The sequence below is a fragment of the Aedes albopictus genome, chromosome 2, assembly GCF_035046485.1.
Source record: "Aedes albopictus strain Foshan chromosome 2, AalbF5, whole genome shotgun sequence".
Classification (NCBI taxonomy): Eukaryota; Metazoa; Arthropoda; class Insecta; order Diptera; family Culicidae; genus Aedes; species Aedes albopictus.
In genome coordinates, this window is record NC_085137.1 from 148,671,306 (window position 1) to 148,688,247 (window position 16,942).

General features: G+C 39.4%; 2 protein-coding genes across 2 annotated transcripts in view; one reads left to right on the top strand and one right to left on the bottom strand.

Annotated features, from left to right (window-relative positions):
• Nucleotides 1-2,279, top strand: part of LOC109428798 (estradiol 17-beta-dehydrogenase 11) — a 93,211-nt gene extending 90,932 nt beyond the window's left edge. The window contains exon 5 of the mRNA XM_019704654.3: nt 1,658-2,279. Within this exon, the coding sequence (XP_019560199.3) occupies nt 1,658-1,960 (303 nt within the window). The 3' untranslated portion in view covers nt 1,961-2,279. The remainder of the gene's footprint in view (nt 1-1,657) is intronic.
• Nucleotides 2,026-16,366, bottom strand: LOC109421011 (chitinase domain-containing protein 1). Its single transcript, XM_019695496.3, has 4 exons — nt 15,949-16,366; nt 15,699-15,879; nt 2,532-3,135; nt 2,026-2,467 (listed from the first exon to the last, which is right to left on the bottom strand). The coding sequence occupies exons 1-4, from the start codon at nt 16,210-16,212 to the stop codon at nt 2,326-2,328; spliced, it is 1,191 nt and encodes a 396-aa protein (XP_019551041.3). The 5' UTR covers nt 16,213-16,366; the 3' UTR covers nt 2,026-2,325.
• Nucleotides 16,367-16,942: the final 576 nt, after the last annotated feature.

The window sequence follows — 16,942 nt, forward strand, 5'->3', positions numbered from 1 at the left end:
TTCCTCCTAGACTTTCTCCGGAGATTTCTCCTGGAATTCCTTTGGAGATGCTTCCTACAATTCTTTCGGGATTCCCTTTGGAATTCTTTTGGGGATTCATCCTAGAGTTTCTTCAGGGATTCCTCCTGATATTCTCTCGGGGAATCCCCCTGGAATTCCTGGCAGAGATTCCTGCTGGATAATTTTCGTTGATTCCTCCAAGAAATTCTCGCTGGAATTCCTTCGGGGATTCCTCCTGGAATTCCTTTGGAAACTCCTGCTGCAATTCCCTTGGGATTCCAGCTTCAATTCTTTTGTAGAATTCTCCTTGAATTGCTTCGAGGGATTTGTTCAGAAATTTCTGAAGGGATTTTTCTAAGAGAGATTCTTTGAATCAATAACACCTAGATAATAACAAGTCTTGTTAATTCAATAACAACATACCTAAAATTTCCAGTGCTGTATATCCCGAACAGAGGAGAATATCAAATTCATAACAACAGAATCACATAGCCTGTTTTTATATCATAACTTGTTATTACTAACTTATCAAAGTATTACTTTTTTATAACATATTTTGTTGGGCAAACTTATTTTTTATGATCAAGTTATTGAGATTCATCAAGTTAATAACATTTCAATAATATACTTTGTAGTTGACCAAGTTTTGTTATTATTCTGCTACTGAAAATGTACAAATTTGTGTTGACAACACAACAATAACAAGTTATCAAATTAACTGCAAGATTCATTGTTATTTTGTTATTGAATCTATCAAAACTTGTTATTGAATTGGTCTCCGGCCCAGGAACATTTTTTTTGTTACGATTGTTGTTATTTTGCCGCTTATGACAGACAAGTTTATAACATAATAAGATATGTTAATAACATATAAATTACTAAGTAAAAGAAAATCGCATTAAGTACTGTTCCTTTGAATTCCACTAAGAATTTGCATCCTTTGACAGATACGTATTTCGACCTCAACTGTAAGGTCGTCTTCAGTGTCTTGTACTTGAGTCGAGTCAAGTACAAGACACTGAAGACGACCTTACAGTTGAGGTCGAAATACGTATCTGTCAAAGGATGCAAATACTTAGTGGAATTCAAAGGAACAGTACTTAACGCGATTTTCTTTTACTTACAGATATTCCCCTAACAAGCCCAGGTTAATCATCATCATATAAATTACTGATTTCATTATACAGTTATTATGTCAAACTAACATGTTGGATTATGCTGTTGATATTTTCTTCTCCTCGGGATGGTATCCAAAAGGTTTTGAATAACAAAATAATGGCATTTCTTATTATTAAATTGTACATAACAACAACAACAAACCACATGAACAAACTCTGCTCACCGCCACCGCCAATCGTTATTAGGATGCTCTCACAATGTTCTGTAGAATAACACAACAATGGCAGTTTTAGGTATTAGAGCACGGATTGCGGTTGCTCTTTAGACTCTGAGAGGGAGGGGGTCTGGCCAAAGTCTACGGTCCATACAAATTTCGAAGTCTTTGTATGGACGAAAGTCTACGAGGGGGATGGGGGTCTGAGATTGCCAAAATTGAGTCTACGTAGTTTATAGACAGCGCCTTAAAAAATGCGAGAAACATCTTCATATTTATGCATAACTTATCATCCTACCATTTTTTTTTGTTTTTGCCTTCCAGACCCACGGCTACGACAACATCCACCTGACGCTGGTCTGCCCGTACTACATCAACACCGGAATGTTCGCCGGCTGCAAACCACGGCTGCTGCCCATGCTGGAACCGAAGCACGTCGCCGACAGCATGGTTAAGTCGATCCTGAAGAACGAAGTCAACTGCACCCTGCCGGACAGCGTTCGCGTCTTCTTGCCCCTGAAGTGCCTACTGCCTGCCAAGGTCTGCTGGGAAATGATGAGCCGCATCATGAAGGGTCCCCAAACGATGATGGGCTTCCGCGGCCGAGGAAAGGCCACCGCCGGCTAGAGGGCTCTTCTGGCAAGGAACGGTGGGGACGTTCTTTTCTTCCTTTCAGTAAATTATTACCGATGGCTGCTACTAAAAGATTCCGGGATTCTTCGACTCGGGCGCTGACGAAGATGCTCAAATTTTATTTCGATTTTTTTTATAAAATTATTTATGATATCGACTCAGAAGAAGATTTTCTAGAATTACAGATTTTATCCTTAATACAGAAACCTTAAGCCTAAAATATCTATAATCGACATCCTAGCCTGTAAGATGTATTGTAACTACTTTAAAATTTAAAGTACTTCCAAATAAACGAAATATTTCGAAAACTCTAGTTTATGTGACGCTTTTATTTTACGACCTACAGTTGTGAAGTTTGACTAGAAAAGATCGTAGAAGTAGTCCAATCCTTGTCCCAATTCCCACAGCGAAATTCCGGTGCCAAGATCCTTGGCCAGCTTTAGCCGCTCGTTGATGGAGAACAGCGTCGGATAGAATACCATGTGACGACCGTTAGAAGTTCTGAAAACAGGAAAGAATGCGTAAAGTAATCAGTATGAAAAAATCGTTTAATTTCCTAACTCACTTCACTTCAAAGAAGTTCTCCACATCGTGATCATCGTACGTCAGGTGTCCCTTCAGATGCTTCAACAAACCCAGATATTCATGACTCACGATCGGTTGTCCACCGTTAGGAGTGTAATCGCTTCCGTACAAATTCAATCCCAGCAGGATCTTAGCCCGCTTCTCCTTCACATTCTCCGCACTGTCCGGACAAATGTGCTGCACGGCGTTCTTCACCCAATACAGCGGAGCGCAAGCCCCCGGTCGCTGAATACTCGAGTAATCGTAGGTCATCAACGAGAAGGCCGTCACCGCCGGAGCCAACGATTCAAAATGGCGCCGCGAGAAGAGATCGTACGTTTCCTTGCGCGCCGGAGGAATCACCAAAATGCAATCGAAATTGGCGTTGGTCAACGTTTCGCAGATTTCTTTGACCAGTCCCACCAGGTATTCGTCGTCGACTCGTGCGGCTAACTGGGACCATACCTCCAGAACGATTCCATCGAATTTGTACTTACGGACGGAGTTGAGAATCAGCTTGGCGGCGATCGTGCGCTCCTCGCTGTACGTTAGCAGCTGGGAGAAATCCTTGTCGGTGAATTTGTCGAATAGAACGCGGGGAACGACTGGAAAAAGAGACCAAGTATTATGCAAACATTAGTTTATATTTAAATCAACATTGTATATGAGTGGAGAGGACCTCCCCAGGCAACCAGGAGACGCATAAGAAATCGCTTTGTACATCGTATAAAGTACTATTTTAAGTCACTATCGCATATATGTACGGCTAACTGAAAATTTTCATCGCATATGATTTTTTTTTGTCTGTATTAACGAGATTTTTAACCCTAGGCTAGTTCATCTCGGGACCAACGTTTAAATTCCCTTCCGAAGGAAAAACCCACATTTTGTGAGTATGTCGGGAGTGGGATTCGATCCCAGGCCCTCGGCATGATAGTCTTGTGTTCTAACCACCACACCAGGTCCGCTCCACACACATGATGTTATTTTTTGAAATTATTACGATGTATCATGAAACTCTAAGTAATGTAAATAGGAATTCAGGGTCGTTATTCCAATAGGAACGAAGTTCGCCTTTTCCCCCACAGGCTGGGAGTAACTCACTGAACGGTAGGAACGCAAGCAAATGAAACACTTGTCCACAGGGGTGTTACATGCAACCGCTACGAACGTACCTACCAAGGTCTTTCAACACAAGAGGTCTCACAAGTCTAACGGAAAAAGCATATTTAAAGCAAACCAAAGAAGAACGAGGCTTGATGGCTCCCTTTTGGGCCCGGAGGAAACGTAAGTGAACCAGTAACCTTATTAAATCAAGGATGCGCTTTTGTAAAATAAAAATAGCGATCACCTTCATACATTTTACAACATTCTGGGTTTATACGCCCATTATTGGGCCCTATAGGACGTCACACAATGATAGGGAGTACTTGCCGAAGGCATCGTCATGCCTGAAGGTGTTGCGACTGCTGGACGGGCGGAAAGCGGGTGGTGCTCGGTCGGTTTGCCCGCCAGATGGGACGGGGCTGGTAGTGAGTCCTCTGAACGACCGCCGGGTGAGGCGGGAAGGGTGGTGAATCTTCTGAACGACCGCCGGGGGTGGCGGGGCGATGGTGAACCTTCTGAACGAGTGTACTGGCCAGCAAGTGGCCCGAAACGATGAAACTGAAGAGCCAAGCAGGCTAGCCAAGGCTCCGGCACTGCTCTCGGGGCTTCACGGACGGAGAGGTGTCACTGATGGCTCGCGGAGGGTATCGACCAGCGATGGCCGATCCAAAATGGCCGGAGGATGTCTATGGCCGATCCCAGAACTCCAGGCGGTTGGCGCGGATCTCTTCTGCACAACTTCGGGGTTTTTCACCACTACTTCAAATTTCTGTGACTATTTTCTAGCACACTATTTTATTCTTGGAAAAATTCGGAATTAAACACAGCGCGCACTACTAATTGTCCAATGGTTGTGACAGAAAAGAGGCTTTTTCCGTGTTGACTGAGTAGTTTTATTAGTTGGTGGAAATTCGGAGGGCAAACTTCGTAAAGATACGAAGTTTGACGTTTCAACAACCTCCTACCTTGGTATGTAATGTCTTGTCAAAATACATTAACGACCTCTAGTTGTGATTTTGTTTGAGTGTTCAAGCGTTTGTTTGTGAGAGCCGGCATTCATCCTTCGTCTAAATTTGTATACACGGTAAAAAAAAACATTATTATAATGTGACTTGTGTTGGAGGCAACAAGTGGAATATTTGTGACCATCGGTTACAATCAAGTAAAGTCATATAAGAATACAAATCAATTTTTATAAGGTATGAGTACATCGTAGTAGATGATATTCCGATGTTTTATTGCGATGAATTTTAATTATTCGCAATAGCGTGCGAGCAAACTCGCAAAGCGTCAATTGAATTCGTATAATTGCGTACTGCGATGATTATACGACTTCGTTTGGTACTTTTCTTGTTGTGTCAGTTTACCTCGCATCGGTGTATGGATGAAATCGCATAAAAGTACAAATAAGCTCGTTAAAGTGTGCATACAAACTCGCATAAGCTAGAAGCATTTATGTTGACATTATGCGATTTGATATGTGATAACAATTAAAGAGTTTCTGTTGCACTGTGGATGCAATGCCAAAAAGCTACAAGAAAGTGAACAGCCATAATTATGGTTGCAAAGTCATCATTATTTGTTTTGTTGGCTTGATAATCAACAATGGGAGGCACTAGCTGGAGAGGGGCAGTGAAAACTCTACGGAAAATGGTGCTTCGTCGTTTTTAGCCTGCCAAACACGCACAGCGCAAGTGAACCAAGTGCATTCCAACAAACACTGAGGAGGGCTAGAATATCATGATAATTAATCAGCTTGTTTCATAAGTAGCGTTTGGTGTTGTGTGTGAAGTGTTTCTCGACAATCCGGAGCTCATTAGTTCGATATCGAGCTGACAAGAATTGTTTTTTTTATTTTATTTAAGTCGCATAAGATGCTGAGTTACGTCGCAATAGTGCGCACACGGTGCATCGCATAAAATATCGCTTCAAGTCATATAGCGTTATTATCGTTCCGTGAATGCACGTATAGCGCCTCTACTTTTGTACGCATAAGGCACTTTTGCTGCATCTTATGCGATGTAACTTTAACGCATAAATGTACGTATAACATAAACATAAACTTCATTATACGTACAAATTGGTTGTCTGGGTCGTGTGGTGGTTAAAGCCCGTAACTATTCTCCAACAGTATATCACAGGAACTTGAGTTACCAGAAGAAGTACAAACCAAAACTATTTCGTATAAAAAATAAAACCCGATGTAGGGTGCATGTACCAATTATGGCACTACCTAAGGAAAACTATTTGTAGAAAAATAACGAGAAGACCAACGAATGTCAACAATATGTTAAAAGATAGCTTAGTTTCCATACTTTACAGGAAAAATATAGAAACAAAGCCAAAACTTCTTTTAGTATTTATTACAGCGTGTGCCAATGATAGGAACCCTGTACCAGTTGTGGCTACATTTTTTAGCTTCGGTTCCTATTCGCACTATTTTCATGCATTCTTTATGGGATTAGCCATAACTGGCACACTATGGCGATTTTAGGTGCAAGGAAGCCGAAATTTTAAGGAAAATTATTTATTTCTACCATAATTTGCGAAAAATGTGAAGTTTAAATGAGTGCAACCATCTTTTGTGAACGTCATCTGTTGTTCACAATTTTTTGCTTGTTGATTTATATCGTTAAAGGGTAAAAATCAACTATGGCGAATAATTGGTACTATAGCCATAATTGGTACACTTACCCTATTTCAACGATTTAAACCATAAACAAACTTGCCTACGCAACACTAGCAACAATCTTGAACGAGCTAACACCGCTGAGAGGTGACGTGCCAATCTTCGAAGGGCCGGACACCTAACTCCTTTTATTTGCATATCCGCGAGGGGCTGGACACTACCCAAACTCCAACACCAAGTTCCACTCCATGGGAACCATGTGCATTGGAGGAATCGAGTTCAGTTCTGTGCCTTCAGGGGATGGAGATGGTCAAGCGGATCCATAGCTTGAAGGAAAGAAGTGCCCTTCAAGCGAATTGGGAGTCGTGGGCTCGATTCCCACCGGAGCACGTGGATTTCTTTTCATAATTCAAGTTTCAATTTGTTCATCAAACATGTGTTCCTGTTGTGAGCAGGGTAATTCTCGCTGAGACCGTCCCACTATTTACACCATGTCTTTAAAAATGTTTAAGGTGGCGATTTTCTGAAAGTCTCTCCCAAAAAAGTAAGAAAAATGCATTTGGTTAATCAATTTGATGGACCCCCCGTTAGTTAGAGCCACAACCATTTTTGTGGACCCCTCGATTTCGATTAATTATTGACTCATTTAAACCGTTATAACTCAAAAGTTTCTCCAAAAACCGCCTAATAACAAAATGTTGTTAAAAAGAGGAAAGATAGAGCTACTATTTACAGTTATAAAAAAATGGGTCGGCCATATTTATTTTGGCCGCCATCTTGGATTTTTATACCAAAACTTGTTTTTCACCATGTTGGCAACCGCCTATTTTCAAAATTTCGTCAATCGAAAGCGGGGACATTTTTACACAACATATCAAAAATTTAGAGATGAATCTTTTTCCTATCAAAAGTTATCTGCACTTTTGTAAATCATGACACTCTAGCGCACTGGGCGAGGTGCCGGTTGTTAACATAAACGCAGCGTTATTTCACAGTGTTTACGAACATTTATTTAAAATCTGAATCCACTAATGAAAAGTTGAAAGTTTCAGCTTTTCAAAACATCAAAAAAGTTTAAAAAGCAATGTCCGCATCATTGAGAAACAGTTAAATGTATGAAGAAAACGTGTCATGATTAACAAAAGTGCAGATAACTTTTGATAGGAAAAAGATACATCTCTAAATTTTTGATATGTTGTGTAAAAATGTCCCCACTTTCGATTGACGCAAAAATTTTGAAAATCGGTGGTTGCCAACATGGTGAAAAACAAGTTTTGGTATAAAAATCCAAGATGGCGGCTAAAATCAATATGGCCGACCCATTTTTTTATAACTGTAAATAGTAGCTCTATCTTTCCTCTTTTTAACAACATTTTGTTATGAGGTGGTTTTTGGAGAAACTTTTGAGTTATAACGGTTTAAATGAGCCAACAATTCTCGGATACTTTTTCAAAACGACGTATCAACATAGGGTTTGCGTGTATTATACGTCGTTTTGAAAAAGTATCCAAGAATTGATCAAAATCGAGGGGTCCGCAAAAATGGTTGTGGCTCTAACTAACGGGGGGTCCATCAAATTAATTACCAAAATGCATTTTTCTTACTTTTTTAAGGAGGACTTTCAGAAAATCACTACTTTAAACATTTTTAAAGACATGGTGTAAATAGTGGGACGGTCTCAGCGAGAATTACTCAGCATGAATGTCAAAGCAATCAAACATTGTAATTTAAACTTGGCTTGATTACCCTAAGCAAAAATCGAGAAATTGACACGGAAAGTGCTGAAAAATCAACTTTTTGAAACTAGTTACTTGAGTAGCTAAAGTAAGGGGTTAACCCTAAACAACATACCGAACCTACTGGTTTCACAATTTTCAAGATTATTTACAGATTTTACAGATTTACAAGTTATGTACTTTATGGATTATTTTAGGATTAAAATCTTCCAAACAGCGAATAACGCCTAAAGGTAGGCAATGGCTTAATGAATTGATAGCCTATTTTTAATAATTCGTATGTTTAATTGAAAAAGAGCATTTTCTTTAAAAATTCGTTTATGAAATCCAACTCTAGGATATCATATTGAAGTAATACAGTGATTTCGAAACTCATATTGTATCTAGTATTTACGCCAAGCATAAATGTTTGACAATGTATCGACCACACGCAATTATGATAAAATCGATTTATTTCAATGTTTATGAAATTCAATTTTCATGAGTTGCATGTCATTTAATAGCTAAATGATAGCAAATTACGATATACCATTCGATAGCAGAAACTGAATCAATGTAAAATGCTTGTTTGAACATTTCATGGGGTCGGTCAAGCCGATCAATGTTTCCCCGCTGATCAATGATACCCCGTTTTATGGTAACAGTTTGAAAATATCATTCATATTTTTGCAGTATAACAGTCACAAATACAGTGTATCAAACAATTGTCCGTACAGCAATTTTTTGGTCAAAATAATTTTTCATTCAAAAGTTTATAACTTTTTTGTACGTCAATCAAAACCGCTGAAATTTGGACCAGTCATAAACCATATATTGAAGCTCCACTGGTAAAATTTTGAGCGAGATCGAATAAGTTTTCTGAAAGTTATAGAGCATTTAGTAAAACTTATAAGATTTTTGAACACATTTTTAAAACAAGCCTTTAAGCCTTCAAGCCTTTAAGCCTTAGATATAAGCTGTAACACACAAAAAATTGAAAAAGTTTCATCGAGTACATATTGAGATATTAAGTTTTGAAAATGTGTTCAAAAATGTTATAAGTTTTACTAAAAGTTCTATAACTTTCAGAAAACTTATTTGATCTCGCTCAAAATTTCACCAATGGAACATTAATATATGATTCATGATTGGTCAAAATTTCAACGTTCTTGATTGACGTATAAAAAAATTATAAACATTTGAATGAAAAAATATTTTGACCAAAAAATTGCTGTACGGACAATTGTTTGATACACTGTAAATACATAATTTGAAACAAAATTGCTACATTCTATTACGAGAAAAGAACTGAGTCATTTTTTGATTTTTACATCCTGATTCATTAACAAATAATTTTAATCCTGGATATTCACATGAAGTCGAACGAAAAATCGACGAATTTTTATGGATGTAGAGTGATTCGCCAGGCATTCCAAGGGTTGTTAAGATGTGGAACGCCCCCCACGAGATTAAGGAGGTTTAAGGGGTGTTCCAGCGGGTTCAAGGTGTCTCAGAGGCATTCCATGGGGCTAAGGGGGGTTTCAGAGGAGTTCCAGAGATGCTCCAGAGTGTTTCAGGGAGTTTCAGAAGCGTTTTTGTGGTTATAATGGGGTATTCAAGAAGTTTCAGGGGGTGCCCGTAGCGTTCCAGGGGTGTTACATGGTATTTCAAAGGGTTTCAAAGGTGTTCTAGGGATGGTCCAAGGCGTCTCAAGGAGTGTCATGAGCGTTCCATGGGATTTCAGAGAATTTCTGTAACATTTCAGTGGCCTCAGGGGATTCCATGAACGTTCCAAAGGTATTCCAGAGGGTTTCAGGAGCGATCCAGGGGTTTTGAAGGGGATTCAATGACTTCCGGGTATCCCAAGGGCGTTCCAGAAGTGTAGCTATCAGGAACGTGCAGGGGTATCAGAGGTGTTCCATTAGGATGAGGCTTATTTTAAAAAATCTTTCCGGGGTATAATTTCTCAAGTGGAACATGATCGTCTGGTAAAAATAAGCAAGCTGTACAAAAATGAGCACAGTTCGAAAAAAAAACTGTAAAATTATGACGAATCAAATGTAACAAAAGGACCCCGTTGTATATTATGGAAATTTTTGTGCGATCTTAAAATCACATTGCAGATATCTGCTAGAAAATATAAAGTAAAATTGAGCTCCGAGAGAGAATCGAACTCAAATCCTAGGGGTGTGAGTAGCACGCCCAAGCACTCTCGGCTATTTCAGATTGTTGAAAAGCAGACAGTCAAAGTTAAACTGCTTCTACCATAACGAACGAATTGCCGTCGTGCTTCGGTTGCTGCAGAGATTACTGAGAGAGACAACGAGGAAAACCGTCAAAGCTGCGAGCAGCCGTCCGATTAGCTGATGACGGACATCCTTTAAAATCTGTAAACAAGCCATCTGACCAGCAGCGGGCTGCTCGGCTGACGTTAAATGCTGATGATTGGAGTGGACCTGGTGTGGTGGTTAGAACACTTGACTATCACGCCGAGGACCTGGGATCGAACCACACTCCCGACAAACTCGCAAAATGTGAGTTCTTCCTTCGGAAGGGAAGTAAAGCGTGGGTCCCGAGTTGAACTTAGCCTAGGGCTAAAAATCTCGTTACTACAGATAAAAAAATAAAAAAAAATGCTGGTGATTTACAAATTTCTGCCGCAAATTTCAGTTGGTCTTCAATTTACGTGCTGTTAAACTTTCATATATTTTTGCTGTGAGCGATTTCGGTTGATATTTAGGGGTGGCGCAAAGGGCCTAAGTGAAATTTATACAGAGTGTCAAATTTCAAAACTACGATATTTCTCCTAGACTAAACCGGTGACTCTGGAATCATAAAGGGCGAAATTTGACCTAAAAATTGCGATATCTTTATTTGTTTCTGACATAGTGAGAAAAATTTCCAGTTTAGGAATGTTTATTCGCTTTTTATTTTGTACCACTATCAAACCACTATCGATCTTCAATTTAACATGCCTGAACAAGTATGGAAATCGGTTTGAATGAAAAGAAAAGATGAACTTGCGATGAAAACAAAGACTAAAGCCCTAAATATCAACCGAAATCGCTCATTTTTGTACAGCTCGCTTATTTTGATCAGACGGTCATTTTCTTCTTGGAAAATCATATCCCGGAAAGATTTTTTTAGGTTGGACCCACCCTAGTGTTCTATGCAGCTTCAAAGGGTTTTAAAGGCGTTCCAGGGGTAATCCAGGAAGTCTCAGGGGTTTTCATGGGCGTTCCAAGGGGCTTTAGAGACTTCAGCGGGATCCAGAGTGTTTCAAGAGCGTTCCAGTGGTGTTTCAATGAGTTTTAGGGGTTTTCAGAAGCGTTTTAAAAGTTTTAAGGGGTTTCAGGGGCATTCCATGAAGCTTCAAGGAGATTTCTGCAGTCCCAAGGGTGTTTCAGGGGATTTCAGGAGTTCTCCGGGGCGTTCCAAGGGGTTTTAGGGACTTTAAAGAGAATCCAAGGGATTTCAGGAGCGTTTCAGGGATGTTCCAAGGAGTTTTATGGAGTTCCGGGTGCATTTCAGGAGTTTTCATTGTGTTTCAGAGGTGTCCCGTGGTGATGAGATTTCACCATGGGAATCCAGAGGATTTTAGTGGGTTTTCCGGGGTGTTCCAGTAGTTTTAAGGGGTTTCATTGGATTCAGAGGTGTTCCATGAGTGTTCCAGAGGATTTCAGGGTTTTGGGGGCATTCCACGGATCTTGGGGTCTCAGGGGATTTCATGGGCGTTCCAGGGGGCTTTAAGAGGTTTCGAAGGCATTCCATACTGTTTCAGGAGTGGTCCTGGCGACCCCAATGGATTTCAAGGGTGTTTCTGGGGGCATATCCTTGATATCACCTGGAATCTTGAATCGCGTGTCTTCCGGAAGTCTCCCAGAGATGTTTCCGTAACTTTCTTATGCTTGAGCTTGATTCACCACCCGACTTCAATATCCGCAGATCAGCTACACTCAAACAGGTCACCATTGAGATAAATCAATGGAATTAACATATTTTTATGAGTGGGTGTTGATGATCTTCAAATGAAATTATATGTCAATATTGAGAGGAAGGAAGTAACTAATACAATCGCTTCCCCACGGCAAATCATTTAGTCCTCTGCGTTTGCACAAGTTCATGTTAATCTTCAAAATGCGTCACGTAGGAAACAGATTGCTGGCGTAGTGTATGGTTAGAGTAAAAAAAAAAACACCCTAATCCACAAGGAGGGTTAAGATTTTGAAGTATTTTTGGGAAAAGGCTGCGTGGCAGGGTAAGGTAAAATCGCTCAATTCCTTCGGAAATCAACAAAAAGTTTCTATCCACGAACTTAAGTCCGAGTATTAGTTTATCTAACTCTCTTAGGTAGTCATTGTAGGGATCATGAGGGATAATAAATATAGAATAATGCGGAGCGGACCTGGTGTGATGGTTAGAACACTTGACTATCACGCCGAGGACCTGGGATCGAATCCCACTCCCGACAAACTTACAAAATGTGGGTTCTTCCTTCGGAAGGGAAGTAAAGCGGGGGTCCCGAGATGAACTAGCCTAGGGCTAAAATCTCGTTAATACAGATAAAAAAAATATATAGAATAAGAAATATAATCCTGTTCAAGGAACTACGGCATAACAAAAATGCAAGGTATAGCAATGAGAATTGTGATGTCCGTCATTATAGAGAAAAGTTTAATCATAGTAGGCGTCCAATCAGGATTTGAATGTAAACGTCAGTTTGTTGGTTAGCTTTCGCGATAATAAACGTGTTTAAAAGAAAAATGTTAAGTGTTTTGAATTGAAAATGAAATCATTCATAAAAACGATCCAAGAATATTCCAATCACTACAGTCATCAAATGAAAAAAAAATATTTTTTTTTTTGGTTTTTATTTTTGTGTATTTTAAATAATGCTAATTCTACACTTTGGAAAAAAAATTCGGCTGCGCCGCCACTTACACTTGACATTTTTGCTAGTAATTTTGTCATTTATTCCTCTACAGATTAGTTTCTACATTAATCCTCAAATGGCTCTACAAAGCACTAATAAAAAGATTCAATAAATAGTCATTTCCACGAAAACATCATTCTACAGAGGAATTTTATGAAATATTTGTGCAGGAATAGCGCAGTGAACTGATTTGAGATATAGCTTCCATGTGAGAGTAGGTATTATATTTGAAATATCTTTTAGCTTTTTTTACGAATCTTTTTACGATTTTCAACAATTTAGAATGACAATTCCTGTCTGGATTTTTCACCAAATATTTAGAAATATGAAGTACCGTCGATGGGGGTGACAATGGGTGTGGGGGGTGAGATTGGGTCAAAACGGAGAAACATAAAATTTGAAATAGCTCATCTGTGGAGCGGTTGGTGGTTAAAGCACGTGACTATCACGCCGAGGACCTGGGATCGAATCCTACTCCCGACAAACTCGCAAAAATGTGAGTTCTTCCTTCGGAAGGGAAGTAAAGCGTGGGTCCCGAGATGAACTAGCCCAGGGCTAAAAATCTCGTTAATACAGATAAAAAAATAGCTCATCAACTATCGCTAATTTATATTGAAAACTTAATATTCTTTCAAAGAGGAGATGTTTTTACATGTCATGATGCAGAATAACATGTTTAGCAATAATCGTTTTTTGTTAAATTTGTGGCTAAACTTATATGTTTTATCAATAAATCACTCTAGTAAATCACTCCGAAAAAAAAATTCTCCTTCGTAATGTTTAACACAAGTACCTAACCATAAAATTTCTTATAAGTAATTAGCTGTAGGTATTACCTGGTTGATGCAATGAAAAAAGCGGGATGTCATTGATCTTTTTATTTAAAAATTCAATATTTTTGACCCTATGTCTAAATATTAAGAATGGGGGTGAGATTGGGTCAAGCAAGTTCTCGAGTGCACATAACCTTAACTAAAAATCCAACGTATTATCCAGTCCCCATTTGACGTTAGAGTGGTGCCATGTTTACCGTATCTTAATAAAAGCACGCTTTCTTTCGAAAATATGAAATCGTGGAGCCTCGTAGCCGTGCGGTTAGGGTCAGCAAGCTTATAATCGCACCATGCTATGGGGTGAGGGTTCGATTCCCGCTTCGGGCGTTGAAACTTTTCTTGAGAATAGTTTCTTCCCCGTTTCCACTGGTGCATGCTCCGTTGTCCGTTGTCTCATGTTTAGTTTGAAACAGTCTGTGTACAGCCGAAAGCTGAAGACGTTGTCCGTGTCTTTTAAAAAAGAAAATATGACGAGAAGTGTCAAACAAGTGTGTTAATACGTTTAGGGCCTAAATTCATTTATAGCAATAAACCCATGCGTTTGGACAGCTCTTCTAATCATCAGCTAATCTTTAGAGTACTGCAATATTTTAAGCTCACATAATAGACTTAATAGCGTTCCTCTATCTCGAGATGGAGTGATTTGCTTTAGCAATATAGAGGTCAATGATCAATGGGTTATGACCCTGATAGGCACGCTGAACGTGCACTATGTCAGTGTGGTGAGCTTCAGCTAATGCACGAAAAAGTATTATAATTTGTAAGACAACCCACCCAAGATGTTAAGCTAGGCGCACCAGGATGCCGTAGTGCACGTTCAGAGAACCTGTCTCGGTCATTTTCAGAGATGCCAGATATACAGATTTTTCTGTAATATACAGAGTTTTGACCTTCTATACAGACAAAATACAGATTTTTAATATGTGATACAGATTTCTCCAGAAAGCATAAAATTGGAAGTTATTTTCAATAAATTTAATGAAAACTTTATAAATTGCAGCCTAAACTTCAAAAAATGTAAATTTGTACATTTTTACACATGTTATAGAAAAATAAATACCAGTAAAAATTAAAAACCGTAAAAAAGTGGTACATTTTTGTTAGTTTCCTTTAAAATCTAGGACTCTCGGTGTCTAATACAGCGATACAGAAAAATCTGTATTGATACAGATTTTTTGTTAAAATAATCTGGCATCTCTTGTCTTATTGACAACATGGTTGAATGAAGCTCAAGAATTATTACAAGATAGTTTCTATGCATTTGTCCTACCCACACAAATGGACATGGTCGCGCCTTTTTTGTGGACTACGCGATTTTTGGGCAGGTAAAGATAAGCGAAGGAATTTGAGAACTCTGAACTTTTCGATGTTGTTTTGACGCAGATGTATCATTACATAGAAGAATTATAGTATTTCAGAAAATAATGCGTTTGATTTGATATCCTATGTGCTTGCAGGACATTTTCCCAAAATCATTGAAAAACAGATGGTCAAGTCTGACTTAACGCCGACCATTTAAGGATAGTTTATTGCACCGACCCTCTCGAAAATGACAAATATTCTCTCAGACGAATGAAAAGTTGAAAATATAATTTCACTAGCTGGAGCAAAAACGTCACGCGTGAAAAAAATGCATCCGTCCGTCGCCACGGTCTACGACTGATTCTGGTCCGATCATGCAGATATGCCACGAAGTCCAAGGAAAGAAGGTACATAGAATATTATGACGCATCCAATCTTTTGGACGTTATTTTGCAAAAAAAAAAACGCGACTTAACGACCGGGACAGTATGGCCTCGGACGTTGTTATCCGGTCCCTAAAGAAACATTGTTCGTGAACAGAAACTGACTTAATAAAAAACTTTGTTTGAATATTTCATATCCTCGATCCTCATTTAACCGATAAATGTTTACTCCGCTAATCAAAGATAGCCCGTTCTACGGTACTTACCTTTGTTATTGATCGCCTCTCCTGCCTTTTTCACATCTTTCATCCATCCAGCATCAATATCATGCGCTCCACCCAGTTCATACTGCTTTGGACCCTTCCGCAAAACCTGCAGCCACACCGGTGAAACATAGTTGAATTTGCCACCCCAAATTTTGGCCACGTCATATCCGTGATTGTTCCACTAAAACAAAATTCAATTTTATTTATGAGATTCCCAACAACAACAACCAATCAATCAATATCCACTCACCGGAGTGACATACCCCAGCACCGTTCCCTTGAAGTTCTTCAGCGCCGTCTCCTCATAGTACGCCCCGCTCTCCACCAGGATATCCTTGGCCGAAGGTTCCTCCTGGATCAGTCCCCGGTCGAAAACACTCGTCGGTTGGGGTCCCTGTTTTACCTTAAGTTCCTTCACCTTCTTACCCTTCCCTTTGACATCCGAGGGCGTTAGAGTGGCACCGGAAGTGTGAACCAGAGCCACTAGTGCTAGCAACGCCAGAATGTGTCTCATCTTTTATCACAAAAATTATCAACTCGCCTAAAATTAGAGGAAACCGCTTATCGCTGCGCCGGCCGAGCTAAGCGAGTTGACAATCGAAACTGATGGCTAGACCCATGGGCTGCGGTTTTCTGTGTTGTGGGTTGAATAAATGAGATTCATTGCTGCAGTAGATTCATTGGATCAGCTGTGTTAGATGAACCGTATGAAAACTGTAAACATTTAATGCCGGTTGTCCTGAACAGAATGTGATAAATAAAGCACAAAAGCAAACTGAAGCGACGTAAGTAAGTTTTATCAAATAATTGGCTCTGATCAATCATTAAACTAGAGCTCTAATGCAGGATTGGTAATTAAAAGAACAAAGAAATTTCAAAATCTGCCATATTTCAGTCTTATATTTACCAACTATTTCAAACTTCACCTCATTTTTATTATTTCCTTTCACATGGGCATCGGAATGGATTCGATGAACTTTTTTGACGCTTCTGTAGAATATTGTGTGCAAGCTGATGAAAACGTAAGAAAACATGTGAACTTCACCTTGTAGTACATCATTTCAATCCAATAAGAACTGCATTAGCAGTGTAAAGAAGATAATTGTACTAGTAAGATTCGTTTTCTTCTCGAGTTCACCAGTGTGGTGGGCTTTATCCTATTCGCTCGAATTTTAGTTCTGGAAGCTGGACTAGTCACACCGACGCGTCACTATCTTATCTATTGATTGTGAACGTGTTTATGG

Coding starts and splice junctions, on each gene's coding strand:
- LOC109421011 (XM_019695496.3), bottom strand. CDS start 16,212: ATGAGACACATTCTGGCGTTGCTAGCACTAGTGGCTCTGGTTCACACT. Junction 15,880..15,948: donor TGCTGGGGTATGTCACTCCG/GTGAGTGGATAT, acceptor ATTTTGTTTTAG/TGGAACAATCACGGATATGA. Junction 3,136..15,698: donor AGAGGCGATCAATAACAAAG/GTAAGTACCGTA, acceptor CTCTTTTTCCAG/TCGTTCCCCGCGTTCTATTC.